The sequence below is a fragment of the Mandrillus leucophaeus genome, unplaced genomic scaffold (assembly GCF_000951045.1).
Source record: "Mandrillus leucophaeus isolate KB7577 unplaced genomic scaffold, Mleu.le_1.0 Scaffold110, whole genome shotgun sequence".
Classification (NCBI taxonomy): Eukaryota; Metazoa; Chordata; class Mammalia; order Primates; family Cercopithecidae; genus Mandrillus; species Mandrillus leucophaeus.
The window spans coordinates 2,154,479-2,181,638 of record NW_012099210.1 but is presented as its reverse complement, the minus strand read 5'-3'; the positions used below and the strand labels follow the sequence as shown (position 1 = coordinate 2,181,638).

General features: G+C 36.1%; 1 protein-coding gene across 1 annotated transcript in view; it reads right to left on the bottom strand.

Moving 5' to 3' along the window:
- The window catches only part of BAZ2B (bromodomain adjacent to zinc finger domain, 2B), a 423,086-nt gene that overhangs the window by 104,938 nt on the left and 290,988 nt on the right, over positions 1-27,160 (bottom strand). The window contains exons 10-16 of the mRNA XM_011991581.1: positions 21,160-21,363; positions 20,451-20,846; positions 14,191-14,797; positions 12,328-12,621; positions 10,670-10,730; positions 9,785-9,893; positions 9,416-9,517 (exon numbers count right to left, since the gene is read on the bottom strand). Of these exons, the coding sequence (XP_011846971.1) occupies positions 9,416-9,517; positions 9,785-9,893; positions 10,670-10,730; positions 12,328-12,621; positions 14,191-14,797; positions 20,451-20,846; positions 21,160-21,363 (1,773 nt within the window). The remainder of the gene's footprint in view (positions 1-9,415; positions 9,518-9,784; positions 9,894-10,669; positions 10,731-12,327; positions 12,622-14,190; positions 14,798-20,450; positions 20,847-21,159; positions 21,364-27,160) is intronic.

Here is a 27,160-nt window from a genome sequence, read left to right as displayed (position 1 = left end):
CAAAAGAGATCATGAAATTTATTTGCAATATGACCTTCCTATTTCAACATTTCTGTTATACAGTCTTCATAAATAAATGACTCCAAAGGATAGGTGAACCCTTCACATGAGGGACTGGTTTGTTTTCACCTTATCTTATAGACAGTAAATTGCCTAATTAACTGGGTTTCCCACGTTTCACTGATAGCTAAAGTAAATATGTGGTTTAGCAGCCACATGTTTAGTCTTAATGGGATGTGTTCTCAAGTCTCATTCCTGATTCAATTTTACACATTCTGGCTTGACTTCTTCTTTTGTTGCTCCCATTTTTTAAATACTTGTAAGCTGAGTTATTTTTTGGGAAAAGCAGTATATAATTATGTAAATGCAGTATCCCAGTCCACTAAAAGCCGATTAGCTGAATGATTTATTTGCCAAGTTATTGATGACTTTTTAAAAAAGTTTTAGTATCACCAAGACTTTGATGCAGCAATTTCACCATGGATTTACAGTCCTGTACCATTAGATGCCCAGCTTCCCAAGTTAATATTTGAGATGCCTAGTACTGTCCTTCTTGAATGCTCAGTGTTATATAAGTGAATGGAGAGACTTTCCCCTACTCTTCTCATATTTTTCTGGATTGAGACCTGTATCTATCCCAGTCCTTGCTTCTGGTAGTAAAATATTTGTGGTGCATGTTTTAAATCTGGATTAAGGCAATTGGTCTGACAATTTAAGGCCTATCAGTCATTCAGTGGATTGATCATTTACCAAATTGATTTCTGGTTACACAATTTTCAGTAAATTTAATCATAGCTTAAGTAAACAAAGTTAATTTTTTACTACTTTTCCTTTTGAAACTATACTTTCAGAATCCTTTACTTCCCAATTTGTTTATATGAAACTTTTAGAACGTCACACCTAAAAGCAAATCGATCTTAAAGACCTCTTATATGCATTTATATTACAGATGAGAGAATTAAGTTAGCTTCAGCGTAAGTAATGTAAGATACTAAATTACCCTGCTAGAACTAAAAAAAATTCTTAGGGTATGAGCAAAGAAAGGGTATCAGATATTTGTGACGAAATTTGACAATTCACATAAAAAAATTAACATCATGAAAAAAAATCAAAATTTTGTTGGATTTCTTTATGCCTTTTCACAATTCAGTATTATGTCTATTTCTAGCTACTTAATAGTGCCAGAGGTAGGTAGTGAAAGGGTGATAGATTACAAACTTTATGACAGATATTCTTAAGCCACCCTAGTCATATAGCTTATTATACCATACACTACATAGCACTTTAGATGTGAAAGAGTAAGAACTGTGAGGAAAGGTGTCATCTATTAAAAACACGTGAGAAAGATGTGGTTTGATACAACTGTTTCCACAATGCTGACTATGTTTTCTACTTAAAGTATGTCATCCTCTAATAGTCAACGACTTTCAATATCTCCTCCTCCTATATCCTTGGATTCATACAGTCGTCCTCCTAGTATAGGCCTTGCCTAGCCACAAAAATCCTACCTGGTAGATCAGTGACATAAATTTCCAGACTTTTGGACTTCTGGTACTGATCTTTCATGTTCTCAGTGTCCATTCGTGCCCACGGCTATGTTGCATTAGGTGTGACAGTTAACAGCAGAGCTGAATTAGAACTCTGGTTGTTGACTTCCAATCTTTTGTTCTTCACTTAATTTGAAATAATTACCAGCATTAAATTGTGCCAGAAACTGTGTGTTGCCTACCTTACTGTGAAGCCTCCTCTTAACAAAACCCTAATTTTTAGCTGGGGCAGTATTCTGCCTACTGTTTTATCTTCCCCAGAGAATAAGCTTCTCTAAACCAACAATCATTTTTTTGTATTCTTCAGTTTCTCTATGAACATTAGTTTTTCTTCAAATTCAGGCTTTCAATTTCATTTCTGTACTCAAAGGTGTGTTCACAATTTGTTTATGGGAAAATGCCTTTAGGGGACATCTACTTAGGGAAAAAAATGCCTGGCACATTAAGTATTTGTCACAAATATTTACTGATTAAATGACTCAGAAAAAAAGGCTCTTTTCATTAAGAACTGTAGACATTTTACTTTTTATGGACTTCTGCATTAAAAAGAAGAAACACTGTACTTTTTTCTAAATGCAACATCTCAAAGAAAAAAAGCAACATTTTCAGAGTCATTTTAAACTTGCTTCTTCCTTGCATCTTTCAATTTTATGCTTTTTTTGGCCTGATAACAGTAGACATTCCATACTCTAATGCTTCTAAACGTCCTGGTTGAAAAAAATAAAGTTAAGGTCTTCATGCTTAGATGTATAGCTTTCTACAATTCACAAAAAATGCATTTCAAGGTAGATCATCATGTATTTCAAAATAGTATGTCGTTAACAATTTATTTTGATGCCTTCCTCTATTCCTAAGAAATATATAAATACCTCTTACCTTAATATTATATTTAGGTCAATAAAAATAATGCTATTTCATTACCAAAGCATGTCTAGCTCAACCTTACTTTCTTTTATTCTGACAATCAAACACAAAGTAAAATAAAAACAACAACATTTTATTCAACAAGTTTTTTATAATGTGATGAAACAGAAGTCTGTAAGAAATTTATTTACCTTACACCATTTTCAAACGGGTTTCTAAAACTGCCAACAGAAGTTCATTAAAAGGCAGCCAGCCAGTACAGCATGGGTTTATATAGATTATTACAATTGTTTTGTTCCATGAAGTCTATCACTCTTCTAAAATCAAGATTTTTACAGAAGCTGGTAAGAAGTGCTTGAAAACTATCAGTATGCTGAAAAGTAGCCGATTCTACAAATTCCTCACTACATCTGTGGACCAAAATAAATAAAACTGATAATGGATACATTAAGTGTATCTTATTCCCTATTTCTTTCTTCCCTTTTTTTTTTTTTTAAATTAGAGACAGGGTCTCAATCTGTCACCCAGGCAGTCGTCCTCCTAGTATAATGGCATGGTCATAGTTCTCTGCAGTTTCAAACTCATGGGTTAAAACAGTCCTTTTACTTTAGCCTCCCAAGTAGCTGGGACTACAGGCATGCACCATCATGCCCAGGTAATATTTTTATTTTTTGTGGAGATGGAGTCTTGATACATTGCTCAGGCTAGTCTTGAACTCCCGGACTTAAGCAATCCTCCTGTCTCAGCCTCCCAAAGTGTTGGGATTACAGGTATGAGCCACCGTGCTGGGCCTTTTATCCCCATTTCATTTGTAATCCTATTTTCTTGAATTAAGGGCATCTCTTTTTTTAAAGGTAATAATTACATTGTCGTCCTTCAGTAAATGATTAATTTACCTAAATTTTAATAATATAAGCTCACACATCTCTCATCTTATTGTACTATACAAAAGTTAGTTAATATTTTCAACAAATGCTTGCTGTTAATATTAATAAATACATATAAAATCATATCTTAAGCCCAGAAATATCTTGAATCAAAAAATGATTAAGCAAGATATCCATGGTACTCAACAAGAAAAAATAAAAGGCATCCAAATAGGAAGAGAGGAAATCAAACTATCTGTCTTAACAGACAATATGATTCTATACCTAGAAAACCCTAGAGACTTTCACAAAAGGCTCCTAGGACTGATAAACGAGTTCAGTAAGGTTTGAGGATACAAAATCAATACACAAAAATCAATAACATTTCTATATGCCAATAGCATCCAAGCTGAGAGCCAAATCAAGAACGCAATCTCATTTATTATAATAGTCACAAAAAGAACAAAATAACTAGGAATATAGCTATCCAAGGAGGTAAAAGATCTCTACAACAAAAATGACGAAACACTGCTGAAAGCAATCAGAGAAGACACAAACAAATGGAGAAACGTTCCATGGTCATGGATAGGAAGAATCAACATTGTCAAAATAGCCATACTGCCCAAAGTAATTTACAGATTCAATGCTTATTCCTATCGAACCACCAATGCAATTTTTCACAGAATCAGAAAAAAACTATTCTAAAATTCATATGAAACCTAAAGAGCCTAAATTGCCAAAACAATCTAAGCTAAAAGAACAAAGCTGGAAGCATCACACTTACCCGACTTCCAACTATACTACAAGGCTACAGTAACCAAAACAGCATGGTACTGGTACAAAAACAGACACACAGACCAATGGAACAGGACAGAGAATCCAGAAATAAGACTGCACACCCATGACCACCTGATTTTTGACAAAGTCAACAATAACAAGCAACGGAGAAAGAACTCCCCTATTCAATAAATAGTGCTAGGATAACTGGCTAGATGTACACAGAATATTGAAATTGGACCCCTTCCTTTCACCATATACAAAAATTAACTCTATGTGGATTAAAGACTTAAATTCCTAGGAACAAACCTAGGAAATACCATTCTGAACATCAACCTTGGCAAAGAATTTATTACTAAGTCCCTAAAAGCAACTGCAACAAAAATAAAAATTGACAAGTGAGACTTAATTAAACTAGAGCTTCTGTACAGCAGAAGAAACTATCACAGACAACCTACAGAATGGGAGCAAATATTCACAAACTATATATCTGACAAAGGTGTAATATCTAGACTCTATAAGAAACTTAATTCAACAAAAACAAAAAAGAACTCCATTAAAAAATGGACACGAACACTCCTGAAAAAAAAATACATGGAGCCAACAAATATACACAGAAATGCTCAACACCATTAATCACAAAGAAATGCAAATTAAAACCACAATGAAATACTATCTCATTCTGACACGAGTCAGAATGGCTATTGTTGGCCAGGTGCAGTGGCTCACACCTGTAATCTAATCTCAGCACTTTGGGAGGCCAAGGCAGGCGGATCACGAGGTCAGGAGATTGAGACCATCCTGGCTAACACAGTGAAATCCCGTGTCTACTAAAAATACAAAAAAATTAGCCGGGTGCAGTGGCGGGTGCCTGTAGTCCCAGCTACTCGGGAGGCTGAGGCAGGAGAAAGGCGTGAACCTGGGAGGTGGGGCTTGCAGTGAGCTGAGATGGCACTACTGCACTCCAGCTGGGCGACAGAGCAAGACTCCATCTCAAAAATAAAAGGCTATTAATAAAAAGTCAAAAAACAATAGATGTGGGCAAGATTGCAGAGAAAAGGGAACAGTTCATACACTGATAGTAGGAATGTAAATTAGTTCAGCCACTGTGGAAAGCAATGTGGAGATTCCTCAAAGAACTTAAAACAGAACTATCATTAGACCCAGCAATCCCACTTACTGAGTATATACCCAAAGGAAAATAAATTGTTCTACCAAAAAGACACATGCCCTCACATGTTCACTGCAGCACTATTCACAATAGCAAAGACATAGAATCAACCTATATGCCCATCAACAGTGGACTGAATAAAGAAAATGGTATACATATGCCCAGGAATACTATGCAGCCATAGAAAGAATGATATCTTATCCTTTATAACAACATGGATGCAGCTGGAGGCCATCACCTAAGAAACATAATGAAGGAACAGAAAACTAAATATCACATGTTCTCACAAGTGACAGCTAAACATTGAATATCCACAAATGCAAAGATATGAACAACAGACACTGGAGACTACTTGAGTGGGGAGAGTGGTGGCGGGGGGGATGGGGGTGGGGGTTGAAAAACTACCAATCAGGTACTGTGCTCCAGGATCATTTGCACACTGAACCTCAGTGATGTACAGCCTGCCCACCTAGCAAACCTGTACATGTACCCGTGAGCATAAAATAAAAGTTGAAAGAAAAATAAACAAAGCACTGTGTCACTAAAAAAATTACCAAACTACATGCTTAAAAATGATTTTGTTTTATTGCATGTAAATATGCCACAATAATATTATTTTTTAAAGAAAAAAATTTTTTCAATTAGGGATTTTCTTTAAAAATAATATCAACAACAAAGAAATTCTTAAATGTAAGAAAAAATTAATGATTCTATCTATTCTGAAATAAAATGTTGATGGGCTGTTGCTTCTCTTTCAGATTTATCATAGGTTGCTGTATAGACTTTGGGGGTGAGGGGACTTGTTTTTTGTTTTGAATTAACTTTTTTACTCTTTAGTATTTAATGTTGAGATGAATGGCCTTTGATGTAAATTATGCTCCTGGAAGGAACAAATCATTGTCTCAATAAACTAGAGAAAAATCCAGAATTCTGCACTGCAGATATTATCTTCTAGGAGAGTGTTATCTCCTAAATTTTATATATAATATATGGAGAATTGGAATTCCGCTGATGCAATTTTTGTAATGTGTTAAGTAAAATTAGAACATATAGAACTAATGTTGGGGGTTTTGGGATATCTTTTAAGATTAATAAATGATGAAAAAAATATACTTCCCAGGAAAATGTTTTAATAGGAGAGTGATTAAGAATAGAGCTGTCAGCGCGCCCAAGATGGCCAAATAGGAACAGCTCCAGCTTCCAGCTCCCAGCGTGAGCGACACAGAAGACGGGTGATTTCTGCATTTTCAACTGAGGTACCGGGTTCATCTCACTGGGGCATGTCATGTCAGACAGTTGGCGCTGGTCCACCCGTGCAGCCCAATCAAGGAGAGGTGAAGCATGGCAAGGCATCACCTCACCTGGGAAGTGCAAGGGGGAAGGTAATTCCTTTCCTAGCCAAAGGACATTGAGACACACAACACCTGGAAAATCGGGTAACTCCCACCCTAATACTGCACTTTACCAAGGGTCTTAGCAAACAGCACACCAGGAGATTATATCCCACATCTGGCCCGGAGGGTCCCATGCCCACGGAGCCTCCCTCATTGCTAGCACAGCAGTCTAAGATCTAACTGCAACGCAGCAGCGAGACCAGGGGAGGGGCGCCCGCCACTGCTGAGGCTTAGTCTTGAATTTTGGAGCTCAAGTGATCCGCCCGCCTCGACCTCCCAAAGTGCTGGGGTTACAGGTGTAACCCACAATGCCTGGCCTGTTTTTCACATTATATACATAAAACAAGCAAATTTTTGAAAAGACACAACATGCAAAAAACGTAGAAAGCAAAAAAAATCCATTGCTATCACCATTACATCCATTATTAGTTTTGACACATTTCCTTCTAGTCTTTTAATATGCACACTTTTAAAAACATGTTTCATCATCAAACCATTTATACAATTTGCATAAAAGCAGATATATTGTAAATACATAGGATCATCATTGCATGGTAACAGTAGCTTTGTGCCACCCTATATTTTACATCTTCTACAAAATTCAGTGTGATCAAAATTATTTCACATCATAATTACTATAACAAAAATATATAATCTTGGTTTTCAGAGAACATTCTTATATAATGACATACATTTCCAGTTAACCATATGCTTAAACCTATTAATCACATAATCCAGTATATAAAAATGTACATGGTTTTATAACTATATGCATCTCTAATTAACTAACTAGAACACTTTTTTGGATGACTTACCTTTAATTGTTGTTTTCTAAAAGTATCCTGAATTCCTGTGTACTAATTTTGGTTTTAGCTAAAAGAAATGCTCTCAAAATTACGAATATTTTCCCCTAGCATTCTGCTGAAATGTTGGCAGCTTAACATATTTGGCTTTAGTAATTCATCCTATTTCCTTGATTGGAATTGATCTCAACAAGACAGTGTGCATTTGGAAAACACTGATTATATTTAATAAAAAGTGAATGCATGTCAAGGAACATTCTATTCTGTGTAATGAGGCTTTATAGATTAGGTCTAATTATCACTGATATAAAACTAAAAATCCTTTATATGTTAAATACCAATTAGCTTTCCTCTCAGAACAAAAATCTATGGAACTTAAAATCACAAAGATATCTTTGGCATAAATAATACAAGTAAGAATGTGACAACATGAAACAAAAATGTTTAAAATGATAATTTTTAAAGTTTCTAATAATGACTTTAAAACTGATGCAGTGTATATAGAATGTGTAACACTGTGGTTCATTAAAATTCTAAGAATCTGGTGACAGATTTAGTCTAAGTCAAAATTTTTTTTGTTTAAAAAAATAGAAAACCCTAGAATATATTTCCATATATTTCTATAAATCTCAGATAAACACATTTTGACATTTTAGAACTACCAATAAAGAGACAGGTAGATCTGGACATAACTTCTTTCTTTAAAAGTCATGGACTACAATAGAAAATAGGTTACATGATGTATGCAAAAGATTACTTTTTCAGAAACCTTGAGTTCTAGTTATGTCTCAGCCTTGTGTGTGACCTTAAAAAATTCCTTTAAGCTTCCAAACTCAAAATAAACCTCTTACAGAATGAGGGAGACCTTTTCCATTTCTAAATCATAAAATTTAAGGGTAAGATAGGATAGAAAAGTTCCCTATTCACAAAGAAAATATTAATTGGCAAAAAAATTTTTTCTATGCATTATGATGGGACAGAAGAGAGACAGGTTCAATGAAGAAGGAAAATATCAACTTTAGGTGGCTGAGCATTTTAGCCTTTTTGAAACATTGTTATGCATATGATCTCATTTTAATCTTGCCATAATCCTATGAGACAGAAGTGTAATATATTTATATATATTAAAATTGTTTCTATTTGGCAGATAACAAAGTTGTGGGCAAAGGGGGCACTATTTTGTCACTGTTCAGAATTACAAGAGTATTTCACAGATTAACAAGAATCTAGGTCTCATCACTCCTTAACTGGGACCCCTTTCAATGCAGCTAAAGGGAATAATAAGCACATGCAGCTGAATACAACTAAGGAACAAAGAGAAAGCATTAAAGAAAACATATAGGAAATGAGATCTCCTTGGTGGGTTCTTTTTGCTGACTAGTGAGGATGTATACTTAACACTATAAGCTCAAAGGGAGCTGTGGTGATATGTTCAGAAATGTGCACCAATTAATGTAAAAACTGAATTTCTGCAAAAACCAGAAATTTCATTCACCTAGTTTTAAGAAATGACAAAAAAACTTATCAAACTTGTGAAAATGCAACATATAGTGTGGCATAATCAAATGGACAAGATTCTTCCAAAACACTAGGACATATATATCCTCTTTTGGACTGACTGATTATAATAGGGTCTTCATATTCAAATTAGTTTTTAAAACTAGCTGTACTTTTCAGGAAACTAATGTTTTCCTATATTTCATATGAATATGCAGATGCTTTTATACCTATATAAATTGTAAAGTTATTGGTTGAATTAATAAAAACAGAAAAAATTTACTTATTTATGAAAAAGATACCTATTATGTCAAAGCTCCTTGTTACTGAAACATAGTTAATTGAGGCCTTAATGAGTGCTTACCACAAAGTTATATGTATAGCCATATGAACTAATTAAAGAAAGGCAATGCTCCAGAGTGTAGTGAAATTTACTTCATTTAGGTTATGGTACTACTTTTTGGTTCAAAGACTATACTTTTTAAAAAGTGGATACCTGCGGTCCATCTCTGGCTTCATAGAAGTCACCCACTCTTATTTTTGCACTGAAGCTGAAATTGTCCCTTGAGATATCCATTATTCCATTTCTGCTGAGATACTGAAAAAATCACATATTTTTCCACTTCAGGTTTTAATAATTACAACCCAGCTTTGATGTATAGCTAGCTTCAGGACACTAATGTTTTGCATATTCTATCAAGGGGCTATAAATTTATAGGAGATCAATTTAGGTTAAGTACAATAGTCCCATACAAGAGAATATTTAGTATCAAGGAACTTTATCTGAGAAAGGAGTACACTTTTTTTTGTACATGATCATGCTTAATAGGCACCAAATGTACATTATTTGGTGAAAAGTATGTACCTTTATTACTTCAGGGTACTGCCTAAGTTTCTTTCCACATGGAGCATAATATGCTACTTCTCCTTGAAGGCGCCCTCCAAAGTTTCTTATTCTTGTCTCTCTCTGCCAGCTACACATAACAGAAATGAAGGTTATAACATACTTAATTTTAAGACAGCTTTTAAAAATTAAAAATAAGTTAAAGTATACATGTTCTCTAGAAAACATGAAAAATGAAAACAAAAACTCCTCAAACAACCCAAATATATTAACTGTCAAAATTATTTAGACTTCTAGCTAATTCAACTAAAAAATTAATTATTCAATTTATATATTAAACTCCATCAAAATGCTTAGAAATCGTAATTGATTACTTTGGGTACTCTGACATTTCAGTAACGTGTCAACGTATAGTGATTTTTACATCTGAAAAGCTTTAACGGAGGAGTAAAGTAAACCTGGCTCTCTGCTGGTTGGGGTTCACATACATTCAGTCTAAAAGCTGTCATTTCTAATTAAACCATTTTAGCCAAACTCTGGTTGAGTCCCTCAATTTTGACCAAAGTAGCTTTTACTGTCCTTTAATTCTATCTTCACAAAAACTTCTCACAATCTCGCTGTACTCCTGCCCTTTGCCATCTGATTTGCTCTTGGTTCTTTATCAGTCATGTTCCTACTTGGCTGTATCATCCCACCCCAGCTCTGCCATACCTCCAGGAAACAGGATTAATTTCAGTTTTCTGATATACCAAATTCCTTGCCCTTTGCTCTGGCTCTTCTGCTCTAATAAATACTATGCAGCTATGTACTTCTTTTATTAATTGTAGAGAAGGAGAAATCAAGTATACATCAAACGTGCATAAATATATGGGGGAAAAAGAAAAAGGGAAACCTTATTTTGCATACCCATATTCCAATGGAATACGCAGTTCACGTTCATCTGTTACTCTTCTTCTTTTGGAAGTGCCTTTAAAAAAATTCAATTGGTTAATATAAAAAATTCATTAATAGAGATAATAATCTTGATCATTTAGAAAGTTTTCTTTTAAAAAGTATATATTAATGACTTGGATTATTTAGTGTATTTCTATAATTTATACATTATTTTTAGATGGTTTTCAATAAAACACTGTATAAGGCAGGGGGCTTTTTTGTTCTTTTAGGTCTGAATGACAGAATAACTAGTTTTTCTCTCTAAAGAAAATACAATTCAAGGTAAAAATATATACCTTTCCTCTCATTTTGTTATTAAAGAAATGGCTAGAGAAGCAGGACAGAAAGAGGTTTCAGAAAACTTTTTTAAATTGTTGACTTTGGAAATATGAGTTTTTGGATGCTGAAAAATTTCAACAGCTGGCTCATACATTTAAAGATGATTTAATTTCTATGTCCATATACATCCATAGTCAAAAACACTACCAGGTCTTTTAATTAACCTAAACCACCAAGAATCAGGATTATGATTTTATGTAAAAATTTTCAAAGACCGAGATCAAATTTCACAAACATAAATAAACTCATCTAAAATTAGTAGGCTATCATACTGGTATGTGGTAAATGAAAGCAAAGCTAGAAATTGACAAGAGGAGAATGAAATAAGTAAAATAACAAAATATTTTACTGTATACATCTATATTTTCTTAGACATGGAATGAGAACTGAGAGTAGTTTTGGAATATTAAATGTAGAAATGTTTAATGAAGACCTCTAGGAATTTATAAAAAGTCAAATAGGAAAAAAAAGGACATGGCATGTTAATGGAATAAGATTGCTACTCTCTAATAGAAACGACACTGGCTACATGTTGGGCAGATAGCATCTTAAGTAACCAAGTGAGCTTCTTTATAAAGTACAGTTGGCCCTTGAACAACATGGGTTTGAACTGTGTGAGTCCACTTATATTCAGATTTTCCTCCACTTCTGTCACCCAGGAGACAGCAAGACCAATCCACCTCCTCCTCAGCCTATTCAACATGAAGATGAGAATGAAGATCTTTATAATGATCCACTTCCACGTAATGAAGAGTCAATATATTTTCTCTTGCTTATGATTTTCTTACTAACATTTGTCTTTTCTCTTTATTGTAATACAGCATAGAACACATACAACATATGTTAATTGACTATTCATGTTATCAGTAAGGCTTCTGGTCAATAGTAGGCTAACAGTTAAATTTTTGAGAAGCCAAAAGTTCCACGTAGATTTTCGACTGTGTGTGGAGCCAGTGCTCCTAAATCCTGCGTTCAAGGGTCAAGTGTACAAAAAAGTCCAACTGTCAATTAAATTCTACATTCTAGAAGCACAAACTGAACACAAAAGCAGAAAAGGTTCAAAACCAAAAGAACCGTCATTAATCAGATCCTTAAACTGGAAAATCAGGGGGAAAAAAAAGACCAGGTTATAAGTCATATTCTTTGAAAATACATGCTGACCTTCCTTAGCCAACCTAAAATCTAACTCTAATCTTGATTCCAGTGAGATCATCTCCAGAACACTCTATCAATAAAAATTCTTGCTATGGTTTGACTTCTACTTTAGAATAATAAAAATAAAGGGTAGGTACCAGAGTGTGGGCTTGAAGTAAGTGTGGAAGAAGATGTACCAAGAAAAGCAGGTGACTGGGATTCAGAACATAAGGCAGCAGGAGCAGAGCCTGGGGCTTTTGCTATGTGGAGGTTACGAGGTGTTGAGTGAGCTGTAAGACTCATGGAAGGGCTTTTGACAGAGGAAGTTGTTTTATTCAGTTTCATTGAAGTTTTCTCTCCTTCAGTATCACTATCTGATTCATCTTGGTCTTTATCATCATCATCTTCTTCTTCTGATCCTTCTGTATCTGATTCTGAATTACTATCTGATTCTGGGAAGTAAAAGAAGCATTTGTATATTATAACTAGATAATCACCAATAATTTGCAGTTTGTATCTAAATGGACTAGCTCAGGAACCAGCAACTGTGAATGAGAACTCAAATGAGCAATTTTCCTACAGAGTAAATGTTATAAGCTATTTGGGAACAGTGTATGCAGGATATAAATCTTCAAAAAAATTTTTTTAAAGTGTAAGTTTTACTCAACACTTTAATCATAAAACAGTTCTCATGTGACACTATTCACATGATGAGTTCTGCTTGGTGTCAAAATAATTTTTTATTTAATGGAGAAACTAAAGTAAACGGGGATTAAATTGACTATTCAAACTAACAGATTCCAATAGCTTATGAAGTACAGTAAGTCAAATATGAGAAAGAGAAATCTGGAACTACCATCATACTTCCATTTGGGCTCTGGAGTAAAAGAAAACCAGTTTCAACAGGAGATTTTTGGTTTTTTGGCTGCAGTTTTTCCATTTACATACAAGACTTCATCAGGCTTTTCCGGCCTCTCAAAAAACTAGGCCTACAGAAATAATTATAGTAGGATAATTCAATAATTTAAGTTTGTTCTAGCTATGTAGTTCTATGTATGATGCATCCGTTCCTCTAGATATGTAAAATCTATTACTAGATTAAACTTGATAAACATAGGAGTAATACTTAGACTGTTTCCTCACAGTTCACAGAACAATAGCTTCTGTGGAATTCTGGTTTGTGTGATATCATTTGCCTATATTGAAATTCATTATAAAAGTTAGTTTTTAAAGTAATGAATATTGATATTTATGATCTATCATACAAAGTTGTTTTATGGAAACCCCAGGAAGAGTGGTTCTTACCCTGAGCACGAAGTTTGTTTTTAACTTATAGACACTATAAATTGTACAGCTGAGTATATTTTCCTATTCAGATTAGCTGCTAAAAAAATTAGTTGAATCTGTAGTTGACCAGTAACAAATCCACAAATGTTTATAATACGTATTTCATTTTTGTATTCACAATTTAAGCTCTCTTGTATTTTATGTTTTCAATCTTCTGTGGAATGAGGAGAGGGAAGGAAAATAAAAATGCAAAGAAGTTAACCCCCGATCCAGCAAAAAAAAAAAAGTGACTCAAAATTAAATCAGAGAGTCATCTATATGTTATTTAACAAATTTTCTGTTATTGATGGAACATTCATAGAGATTTAGGTTTTTGGTACTTTCTGAATGACTATGACTATAATTCTATCTTTGTTCAAAACACCTGGTGATACATTTTAACAAGTAGCAGAAGAAATTAAAGAAGAGTGGTCCTGAATGAAATAAAAATTAAGCAAGTTGATGAAATTATGTCTTAATTTATGCATCATTTGTATTCATCCTAACCTGAGAATCTGACTTAGGATTTCCAGTATCAATTACTCCTGTATTTTACGAGCTCATTATAGAAATGCACAAAGCTCTGTGAAACACAGTAAATCACAGTGATTTTAAGTCTGAATTAAGAAATGCTTTAAAATGTCTGGTTCATATAGCATTTAGAGAAATACTTTAAATTTTAAAATGAAAATAACCTGATTGGCTGTCATCAGATTCATCATCTTCATCATCTTCCTCATCTTCTTCCTCATCATCTTCCTCTTCATCCTCATTTGAATCTTCAGAATCTTTACTACTGGGAATGTCTGAATCTGTTCCTCTGAATTGTTCCACTAAAGGTTTTGCAGGATGGGAGTGACGCTGTGTTTTCACCGGGTTTACATTATTGCTAACTGCTTTTTCCTTCCCTTGACTATGCAGGATGGGAGAGGCAGAGGGCATTACAGGTGTCTGATTGCCAGGTGTTCTTCTCCCACTTGTACTCAAATTTACAGGTGAGGAAAAAGGAGTGCTACTTGCAGCAGCAATGTTTTCATTGATCTTGCTCTGCATTTTAGTTTTGGTAGTAAGTGCTAGAGGAGCTTCTTGAATGACACTTTGAATAACTCCATTTGGTTGGTGATTACCTAAAAGTGCATTTGTCAAGAATGGATTTGGGTGGTTGTTTTCTAATGTTTGTTTTGGATGTGCTGGTGAACTAGAGGTTGCTTTTGGATTTGACAAAGCTGCAATAACCTTCCTCAGGCTCTTAGATGACTCTTGTTTCTTTAACTGTGATGGGAATGCCTGTTTATATTGTTCCTGTTGAAACATAAGTTAAAAAACACAACAAAATGTACCACAAAACAAAGATTGCTTTTATTTGCTTTCAATATCTGAAAACAAATTACAGCTATCATATCACACACAAATTTAAATCATGATATACAAGTGCTGTAAAAGTAGCAACAGCTATGACTAGTTGGTTGCTACATTTCGGCTGTAACTAAATAAAATTTAATTAGCTTTTACCCCTTAAAAATTATACGCCTTTTGACTATCCTCCTTGCTTTACTGTTGCTTCCATTTTCACAATAATCCAAACCTAAAACCATTTTCTTGCATGAAATAGCCTCCTCTTAGAAATTTCAAGCTGACAGGCTGGGCGCGGTGGCTCAAGCCTGTAATCCCAGCACTTTGGGAGGCCGAGCCGGGCAGATCACTAGGTCAGGAGATTGAGACCATCCTGGCTAACACGGTGAAACCCTGTCTCTACTAAAAAATACAGAAAACTAGCCGGGCGAGGTGGTGGGCGCCTATGGCCCCAGCTACTCGGGAGGCTGAGGCAGGAGGCGGAGCTTGCAGTGAGCTGAGATCCGGCCACTGGACTCCAGCCTGGGCAACAGAGCGAGACTCCGTCTCAAAAAAAAAGAAAAAAAAAAAAAAGAAATTTCAAGCTGACAAAATACTGTTTATTCTTCAAGATCCAAACCAAGAAGCTTTCCAAATTTCCCAGCATTCTTTGCCTCTTTCCTTTGAGCTCCTTTACCTCTTTATACAGATGCTCCTCAGCTTGCCATGGGGTGACTGCCCCATAAACTCATCGAAAGTTGAAAATATCATTAAGTCAAAAATAGATACAATACACCTAACCTACCAAACATCACAGCTTAGTCTAGCCTACCTTAAATATACTGAAAACACTTACATTAGCCTAAAGTTGAGCAAAATAATCTACTAACACAGTACACTGTAGAGTATCGGTTGTCTGCCCTCATTGTCATGTGGCCAAGCAGGAGCTGTGGCTCACTGCTGCTGCCCAGCATCAAGGGACTATTGTACCGATTTCTACTGAATGTGTATAGCATTTGCACCATTGTAAAGTTGAAAGATCATAAGTCAAACAAGTCTTTTTTTTTTTTTTTTGAGAAGGAGTCTTGCTCTGTTGACAGGCTGGAGTGCAGTGGTGCGATCTTGGCTCACTGCAACCTCTACCTCCCGGGTTCAAGCGATTGTTCTGCCTCAGTCTCCCAAGTAGCTGGAACTACAGGCATGCACCACCATGCCCAGCTAATTTTTGTATTTTTAGTAGAGATAGGGTTGCACCATGTTGGCCAGGATGGTCTCGATCTCTTGACCTTGTGATCCGCCTGCCTCGGCCTCCCAAAGTGCTGGGATTACAGGTGTGAGCCACTGCGCCCAGGCAAGTCAAACAAGTTTAAGTTGGCGACTATATGTACTCTTATGCCACACCATCTTTAGTATACATAGCATATGCCTATATGCCTGAAATCTCTAAGGAGATAACTTAAAATCTTTGATAAATTCCTCAGGGTAGAAACACTCATTTATTCACCTTTATGGTCTTCCTAAGACATTGCTCAGAACCCTGTGCTTGGTATGTGCTCAAAAAACAATTTTAGGTTGCTGAATGAGTAACTTCCTGAGCAAGAACTTCTTTGAAGCAAAGATTTAAGACACTAAGCTGGTGGAAGTGGACATTCTGTGGGTTCTACTTTAGTGTGCCTTTGCATAGTAACATTCCAGAGTAAACAATTTAGAAAAATACAATTTTCTTGGAAAAGATTATAAACCATTAAGCCATAAAATTTATGTCTATAAAGAAATAAAAACTTATTTAACTATTAGAATCTCCTTGAAAACAATACAATCATGATTTTTATTAAGCTACTATGATTAAAATATTACATAAAAATAAGCAGCAGAAGAATTATTAAGATCTTTTCAGTTAACAGAAGGAGTAGAATTTCTTAATCTAAGGTAAAATTCTACATTGAAAATGATTGCCTTGAAATTAAAATCAGCAGTGTTGTCAGCATCAGACTTGGGCTCCTAACACTCAAATCAGCAAAGATTTGTGATGGAGATTTCGCAAGTGTAAATGCTGATGGAACGTTATATAAAATACTTAATAAATGTTGTATTTATTCTTCTTCTTATTATTTTTAGACAGAGTCTCACTCTGTCACCCAGGCTGGAGTGCAGTGGCACGATCTTGGCTCGTTGCAACCCCCACCTCTTGGGTTCAAGCCTGCCTCAGATTCCTGAGTAGCTGAGACTACGGACGCGTGCCATCATACCTGGCTAATGTTTTTTGTTGTTGTTGTTTTTTGTTTTTTTTGAGACAGAGTCTCTCACTGTGTCTCCAGGCTGGAGTGCAGTGGCGCGATCTTGACTCACTGCAACCTCCGCCTCCCCGGCTCAAGCGATTCTCCTGCCTCAGCCTCCCAAGTAGCTGGGACTACAGGCGCATGCCACCACACCCAGCTAATATTTATATTTTCAGTAAAGATGGGGTTTCACAATGTTGGCCAGGATGGTCTTGATATCTTGACCCTGTCAGCCACCTGCCTTGGCCTCCCAAAGTGCTGGGACTACAGACGTGAACCACCGCACGCAGCCTTTTTTTTGGATTTTTAGTAGAGAAGGGGTTTCACCATGTTGGCCAGGCTGGCCTTGAACTCCTGACCTCACATGATCCACCTGCTCTTGGCCTCCCAAAGTACTGGGATTACAGGCATGAGCCACTGCACTCAGCCTAAAATACTTATTAAATATTTTAAAGCACCAGTACTAACAAGCAGTAAGCAATGTAAACTTTTTCATTTATGAAAAACAACTATGCTGTATTAGTTTAGAAATTAAGATAATCTCTGCAAATAAAAACTGTCACAAAATATTTGTACCTAAGGCAATATCTTACAAAGAGAAAGTGCTTAATTAGTAATTATTCAGTAAATTACGGAAAATTATACTAGTTAGATGTACTTTTTCGATGTAATTTTATAGCAAAATTCTTACATAAAATACTTTAATATATACAAGATTTAAATTTTCAGCAGAAAAATGAGTGATTTCGTCTGTTAGAACACAATTATGTAATAATTTTGTAACCTTTTTTTATAGGTAGTAAGTTTTCCTTCTAAATATACAGGTCCAAAGGGCCATAAAAACCAAAGTCCCTTTAGTTTTGTATTTTAATTTTCTGCAACAATTACAGTGTTCCTCACTGTAATTCTAAAGAATCACTTCCCATATATTGACACCAATAAGTTTTTAATAACAGCCAAAGATTTCTATATTTTATTCAAATTGCTCTTTTATAGTACACATATTATCATTTTAAAAATCAGGGGTGATGTGTAAAAAGGAGATGGAGAGAAATTTGAGACCTGTATAGTAGCAAACCTCTTGCTGCTTTAAGATATCCATTTGGGGCCAGGCGCGGTGGCTCACGCCTGTAATCCCAGCAGTTTGGGAGGCCAAGGCAGGCAGATCACTTGAGGTCAGGAGTTTGCAACTAGCCTGGCCAACATGGTGAAACCGCATCTCTACCGAAAATATAAAAATTATCTGGGGGTAGTGGCAGGCGCCTGTAGTAGCAGCTACTTGGGAGGCTGAGGCAAGAGAATGCTTGAGCCGGGGAGGTGGAGCTTGCAGTGAGCCGAGATAGCGCCACTGCACTCCAGCCTGGGCAACAGAGCGAGACTCTGCCTAAAAAAAACAAACAAACCCATTTGGACGGGAAGAGGAGACGAGTTCCAAAACCTGTCCTACCTCCAAGCTCTTGCTCCCCGAGACCCTGCAGATCACAAAAAGTCCTCCAGATAAAAGTTGATAAAAGAGGGCCGGGCGCAGTGGCTCATGCCTGTAATCCCAGTACTTGGGGAGGCCGAGGCGGGTGGATCATGAGGTCAGGAGATTGAGACCATTCTGGCTAACACGGTGAAACCCTGTCTCTACTAAAAATACAGAAAAAATAGCCGGGTGTGGTGGTGGGCGCCTGTAGTCCCAGCTACTTGGGAGGCTGAGGCAGGAGAATGGTGTGAACCCGGGAGGCGGAGCTTGCAGTGAGCCGAGGCCGAGATCCCGCAACTGCACTCCAGCCTGGGCAGCGGAGTGAGACTCTGCTTCAAAAAAAAAAAAAAAAAAGTTGATAAAAGAAAGCTGACATAAGATCTACAAAATTCCACTCCTGGTCTATGTATTCAATCAATCTATATGGATTTAAGTTACATTGTCTTCAGTGTAAGGGTACTGAAGGATTCAGTGATTAAATAACCTTTAAGAAAATAACGAACTAATGAGGGATGCAGGTAGGTACCTCTAACTCAATGACAGGTACTGACAAAGAGAAGGTAATCTTTTAGAGTTGAGTCTAATGTGAATGTCCAATTTTATCATCTGTAAATGAGGATAATATTAGTAGCACTCATAGATGTTATGACCAATAAGTTAATGTATGTTCAGCAATTAAAACAATGGCTGGCAAACAGTAAATGCTCTACAAGTGTTATCTAATTAAGTTGCCTAATGATAATGTTTGTAATATTGTGTTCAAACATAATGGTTTGCTACTCTAGGCTGATTCTAGAATAAAAAGCAATACTCATTTAATTATTAGAATTTTGCTGGACATATGAAGGTAGTCTATGTAGTAAAATCAACAGCAAGAAAAACAAAGATGAGAAAATTCTCTGAAGAGTGTTTCCAGTATTTGTGTAAGTAGAAATTATATTTCATATAATTCATTAAGAATGGCAAAGGAATTTTTTTTTTTTGGTAGAGACAGGGTCTCACTATGTGGCGGAGGTTGGTCTCAAACAGTCCTGGGCTCAAACAGTCCTTCTGCCTTGGCTCCCAAAGTGCTGGGATTACAGGTGTGAACCACCATGTCTGGCCAGAAAAGTGATTCTTTATGAAGGGTTTTTACACTTAAAATGTATACATTCTAGAACTATAGAGGTAAATTACTTGAGTCCATTTCTTTGAAAGAGAATATATTTGGCTGGATGTGGTGGCTCACGCCTGTAATCCCAGCATTTTGGGAGGCCGAGGCAGGCAGATCACTTGAGGTCAGGAATTCGAGATCAGCCTGGCCAACATGGTGAAACCCCATCTTTACTAAATACACAAAAATTAGCCTGGTGTCGTGACGCACGCCAGTAGTCCCAGCTATTAGGAAGGCTGAGGCAGCAGGATCACTTGGATCCGGGAGGTGGAGGTTGCAGTGAGCTGAGATTGAGCCACCGCCCTCCAGCCTGGGCAACAGATTGAGACCCTGTCTCAAAAAAAAAAAAAAAAAAAAAATTGGTATTAGGAAAAAAAGGACATTAATTTTAAACCCAAGTAATTGTGAAGCTTGTCTTATTCAAACATACTTATCCCCTTATTTCTAAATCCTTAGATCTTGGGTGTGGGGGCTTATCTTAGGAATGGGTTGCAGGGGAGCTGGAATAACATGATTGCATTGCCAAAAATACATTAAACAGATACATATATGAATATAAAATGAGAGACATTTAGTTTTCTGATGTACATATTCTATTCCTGGAGACTAAGAAGGTATAAAAATGAGGGTAGAATTTAACTTAAACTTGTGTATTATAAGACAATATAGAAGCTCTATCTGTTTCTAGTAGTAAAATTCTTGTATAAATAATTTGTAACTCACCCGTTTGGATCTCAATTCACTGGTCAATGAACTAGATTCTTCAGAGGTATTTTTATTCCCTGCTTTAAGAACATCAGGAGAAGGAACTATGAGTTTCATGTAAGTTTCCTTTTTGGCTTGATTTACCAAAGACAAAGGTTTCACATTGGACACCAATCCCGTAGACTGTATCACACTGGTGTGTTTGTTCACAGATTCCTCCTTTGCCTGAGAGCTTTGGAAAATAAATGGAAGCTGCTGTGACAAAACCTGAGGCTGCTTCTGCTGGGATTGGAATGATGAGTGAGTCTGGGATTCAGACACAAGAGGTAATGGCTGGTGTATTCTTTTTTCCTGGGCTTTTTCAGTTGCTTTCTGTCCATCTGCTTTTGGGTCTGAAATACCATGTAATAGCACCTAGAAATAAAAATGAAAAGGTAAGTTCCTAACATCTATTAAGATAAAGATTATCAAGCAGTAAAACCTGGAGATAAAAACGGATACTTTAAAAGTGTTCCTAATGCCTTATGATAATATCTAAAAATCTAAAAATTCATAAAAGAAATACCATATGTCCCTTTAAAAATATTTCTTCATCTTCTTTCTTGGGCAAAAGTATGAACTCAAAGTAATGATTAACTTTAAAACTACAGACTTTGAGAGTCAAGATAAACCAGTTAATTTCTAAATATGAATAATGTTTGGATACTGTCCATGAAAAAAATTATACCTGGTTGTTACTTTTATGTTGTGCTTCACTCTCTGAATCAGAATCATCATCTTCACTTTCTTCAATACTTTGATCTTCTTCCTCTTCATCTTCTTCTAGATCATCTGAATCACTACTACTAATGCCTTCACTTGAGGTGTCTGATGATGTGCCTGAATCACTATCACTGTTGCTGGAACTTTCCATTGCTTTCTTCCTTGGTTTCTGGATAATGACAAGGTAGTTGGCAAGACTTTATTTTTCGAAAACATTCAAGTTTCAATAAAAGGTATGCTCTTTTTAATTTTCAAATGCTATTTTCAATCTCAAAATGTTATTGTAGGAAAAAGTCACATATTGTAAGGATAATTATTTAACAAACTGATCAACTTAACTTACATGACAGAACTCCTCAATAAAAAGTGCAAGTTCTGTCATGTAGAATATTGAAAATATCAATATAGCATATGTGTAGATGTATTCACATGGCTGCTAATCTTCAAAATGTGCGACAGACTAAAAAGATCAGTTCACAAAATGATTCCAACTATGATACATACATCAAAAGTTACACATTTAATCTTTCTTTTTGCAGACAGTGAGTCAGTAGCCAAACATTTACCTATAACATGCCACACACACCTTTCTGGGTGTGTCCAAGACTGAGTCCTTGCCTTCAAGAAACTTACCAGTGCTGGTGATAGGGGAGTATAGACAGATGCTTAACATAAAAACAAATCATTCCATATAATAATAAGTGCTGTAGAGAAGATAAAGTAGGATAGCAACAGTCTTATGCGGCTGCTTTAGTTAGGGTCAAGGAATTTAACTCTTTATGTTTCATTTCAGAAAAGATTAAAAAAGGTAGAAGACAAGGTAGATAAATATAAAGAGAGATATTTATTTCTGGAACAGTTAAGACTCTGCAAGAAAAATAAAATCTAAAGCTGGTAGAAAGTGGCATTAGGTCACATAAAAGTGAAGTTTTGTGTTCAAGAACACACAATAGTAGTAGATAAAAACAGCAAAAATCATGAGATGAATTATAACAAATTAACAAACCAATCAAGTAACTTAGAATTCCTCAATAAAAAGTACAAGCTCTGTCACGTAGAACATTGAAAATATTTATAATTATTTAACAAAGGGAAAGTTAAAATTTCACCAATAGAAAGACTGAAAAGGAGAAACAGTGAAATGATGGAGCAAGAAGATTAAGTACGATCTAGGAACATTTAATAGCATTTGCTGATAAAGAACAAAATATAGAAAGAATAACAATAAATTACAAAAGTTATGATATTAACAGAAATACATCCTTTCATGACTACTCAGGATTGGGGAATGAAATACAGTAATATATCTCCACAACAGAAAGCCACATTGAAGCCACGGTTACAGATTGCAAATCTATAGTCTTTTTATTGTGTCTTCTGAACACTGATTCAGGTAACATTCATATAGTGAGGAGAGTCACTCCCGCCATTACATTCTGTTTGCAATGACTCTGTTTTTTTATTTTTTTGAGACAGAGTCTCGCTCTGTCGCCCAGGCTGGAATGCAGTGGCAAGACCTCAGCTCACTGCAACCTCTGCCTCCCAGGTTCAAGCAATTCTCTGCCTCAGTCTCCCGAGTAGCTGGGAGTACAGGCACCCGCCACCACGCCTGGCTAATTTTCTATTTTTAGTAGAGACAGGGTTTCCCCATCTTGGCCAGGCTGGTCTTGAACTCCTAACCTTATGATTCACCCGCCTCAGCTTCCCAAAATGCTGGGATTACAGGCATGAGCCACCACAGCCAGCCTTGCAATGACTCTGTTTTAACTGCTCCAAACCAGCTAACAGAAGGCCTTCTTCAAAGATACACACTTCAATAAGCAGACTAATAGTTCCCATCATTTCTTGAGTTTTCTTCCCTCAAAGCAGGGCAGGCAGGAATGAGAAACTGAATTGGAATTGTATGGGAACCACCACAAGATGAGAAAGATCACAAGGTAGAGATTAAAGGAAAATAATAATATATTAATATTAAGACTACCATTTGTTTGTCAAAGAAACAGCTACTTCTTTGCAACCAAAATCTGTTGTTGTTTTCTAAGCATGTATAGTAAGACTGAAAAGCATAAGGTACCTAAACGGAAATAAACATTTTTGTTTTAGTAAGGGATAAGAAAGAAAAGAAATAAGAGAGTGACGTGACAGTGATTTAGCAGAGAAAAATTAACTCCTATTTAAATGCCCAAGGAATTAGTGTGTAGCTTTTTATTTAAAGGTGGCATGAAAAATGGGGACTATACTCCCCAGGAGTAGTCATCCAGAGGTGCTGGTTCTGAAGCTTTAGGGTGCATAACATTCCTGAGTCCCACTTCTAAACTGGGCACTTACTGTGATTCTGATGCAGGGAGTGTGTGCCGAGCATACTTTCGCCATGTGTAAAGAGTTCTAGTTTGATAAGGTAACACATTTAGCACTCATTAAAACAAGGAGAAATGAGAAGTGTGAGTATTAGAGAAATAGGGAAAAGATGGGTTTGTATCACAGTTTATTAATTTTCCCCCATCCAATCTGGGAAAACTTTTCAGAATCCTCTCCTTGAACTTTCATTTCACTGTATACTTATTTCTTTTAATAACAAAACAAATACATATTCAAGGCTATGATGTACCAGGCATAGTTGCTCAAGTCTCTGTTGATACAAGGGTGTGAGGAACAGACACCAGCTCTGCTTAGTGAGAACTAGAAGAAGAGAATCAACAAACAATTTAAATAATTGTTTTGAGTGATAAATACCATGAGTAAAACAGAATAACTGGATAGACAATGTGTGCTGGGGAGTGGAGTGGGGCTTTGCTTTACACGTAGTCATCTCCCAAGGGAAAGCAAGAGCCAATCACCCAAGGACATAAGAGAAGAGCCTTTCAAGATGGGAAGTAGCAAAGGAAAAAGCCACCAGCTAGAAGTTGGTTGGGGGTGTTCAAAAATGAAAAGGTCAGCAGACCAGTTAGAGCATAATGAATCAGGAGAGACAGTGGACGGAAATAAGCATGTATGAACTGGTAGAGGTCAGATCACACAGCTCTTATAAGCCATGGCAAGGACTTTATTCCCAGTGGGATAGAACACTAGTGGAGGGAGTGATGACATTTGATGCATATTTCTCCCCCGTTTTTTGCTGTTAAAAATACACATAACATAAAATTTACTATTTTAACTGTTTTAAAGTGTATGGTTCAGTGATATTAAATACATTCATAATGTTGTGCAAACATCAGTGCCATCCATCCTGTAAAACTGAAATTCTATACCTATTAACTCTTTTCATCTTGTAAAACTGAAATTCTATATCTATTAAACACTAACTTTGCACACCTCCTTCCATGCTAGCCACTGGCAACAATCGTTCTACTTTGGTCTATAATTCTGATGAGTCTAAGTACCTCAAATAAGTGGAATCATACAGTAAAGTATTCGTCTTTTTGTGTCTGGCTTACTTCACTTTGTATAATAATGTCCTCAAGGTTCATCCATGTTGTAGCAAATATCAGAATTTCCTTCCTTTTTAAAGCTGGATAATATTAACATGTATGTATGTATGTATGTATGTGTACACATGCATCTCCCCCCATATTTTGCTTATCCAGTTATCTGTTGATAGACACTTCAGTTGTGTCTACATTTCAGCTATTCTGGACAATGCTGCTATGAGTATGGGTGTACAGAGACCTCTTTGAGACCCTGCTTTCAATTTTGGGGGGTACATACCCAGAAGCAGAATTGCAGAATCACATGGTAATTTAATTTTTAGTTTTTTGAGGAATTGTCATACTGTTTTCCACAGTGGCAGTACCACTTACTATTCTCTAACATGTAATATTTTCAAACCATAAAAAAACAGGTATGTTTGTAAAGGTTATTTTGGTTGCTGTGGTAAGAATAATTTGTACGACGGTTGGAATAAAACTCATTCAACCTTGAATTGTTTTATTTTTTTCTTAACAGTCTGTATATTTTAGTCTTAATTTAATTATTTAAAATATCAATATTTATTCTAAATGCATATGTAGACTATATGAGGGGATTGGACTTAATCAGTGACTTTCAATGAGAACGGCTGAGATAAGTACCCCACCACCCATGGGAGGTATCAAAATTAGCTGAAGAACATTTTTTTCAAACTACACACGAAAAGAATGAATGAAGCAACTTTTAAAAAAAGTTTTGAAAACTGAAAAAATATTGGGTGAAAAAGTATAGGATTTTCTTCTTTAGTTCCAATGCCCTTTATCTCCATTTTACTTGAACAACCCACTCCCACAAACACATGCTGAACCACATATCATCTGAAAGTGCTGTTCTTTTGAAATCTTAAGTTCTAGCATGCCTCACTTGAATAGACAATCTCTCTATAATGTTATTTCCACTTAGTTGCCTTAGACACTAATATGGTACCTCAGAATCTATCTCTAAAACTGGGCAGAAAGAGGTGCCTCTGTGAGTTTTCAGTATGTTCTCCTAGTAATAGCTTTTAGTATGACAGCACTGACTCTGTTTAGGAATGTCAATGCAGGTTCCTCATTAGAACTAAGTACAGGAACTGTGTCATATTCATGCCTCCAAGGTCTTGTACAATGCCTTACACATTGTAGAGGCACCAGAGATTTTAGCTGATTTTAGCACTACTTCTTAAGAGGTAGGATAGCATAAGGATTAAAAGCATGGGCATTTAACTTTTAGAAGCACATATAAAAATGCATCCAATGATATGATGTCTGGGATTTGGTTCAAAATAGTATGGGAATCAGAAATGGATGGTTTCAGTCAGTGTCTGGCATCAGAGAAACTGGCAGCAGCTCAGAGACAGGCCCTTAGTCCTTACACTAATGAGACTGCCATTGAAACAAATCCTATGGGAGAAGAGCCAAGAGCAGGTAAAGAGCAACAGGTGGAGAGTATGACACTGATACCTGTGTCCCTGGGAGGAAACAAGAATATTTTATCATGTTTGCTTGAGTGCTCAGTGGTGTGGGTTGAAAGGGAAATAAAATGGTTGTCTTGGGGTCTGTGTACAGCACTTTTGCATTTTTGTGATGGGTACTGTCAAGCTTCTTAGCATTACCAGATGGCCTTCCCCCAAGTCTTCATATAAGCATGCTATACCCTGGAAAATGTTTTCTACTGAGAAGGAAATTTAAAGATTTAGAGGAAATATATCTATGAAATATGCTCAGCAAAAGAAAATAAATGTATTTGTTCAGTTTTGTTTCATTTGTTCTCGAAAATATATGGAGCTTGGTGCTGCCTTGAAAAACGATAAAGAAAAGTTTGATAAAGTAGTTCTTAGGATTACAAATTGGAGTATAAGAGGCATGTAGCTCAGATTTAAAGTTCAGATCAACGTCATCTGCAGTCAGTGGCTACCCATATCTTGCTATTCTTGTTATGATGTATCAGAAGCTTCCTGTCACAATATTACAGCTGAGATGGTGAAGAACATCATGTGTGTAGGATCACAAACTTTCGACTGTCTTCCACTGGAAAACCAGGCCCTGAAAGCAGTTTTTATAAAACATAGAAGAGAAGACACAACTCTTATCTTTGTTTCCCAAATGTTTGCAGTTGATGACAAGGCTTTAACTCGGACCTCTCATTCAAGAAGAAATCAGAAATTGGAGCAGACCAAATCCACTGATAAGAGTGATCTAATACATAATATGCTAGATCATATAGTTAGAGGCTTCTCAGCTTACTTGGTTAGATAAATGAAACCTGGACTCAGTGATGACGTACATTTTATAAAGTTGAGATGTCACAGCTTCTGGCATAATGTAGAAGAGGAAATCCAAAGTGTAGAGTGCTCAGAATGTAGAAATGAATTTACCACCTGCAAACTGCACACCCACCCTACTACTGGAACCAGTTAAAGAGCCAACAAGATCTACTCAGGAGGAAGAAACCACATTAACAATCTGAACAGGAAAAATTTAACATAAAGAATTATGGATTAATAACAGAAGATTAACTAC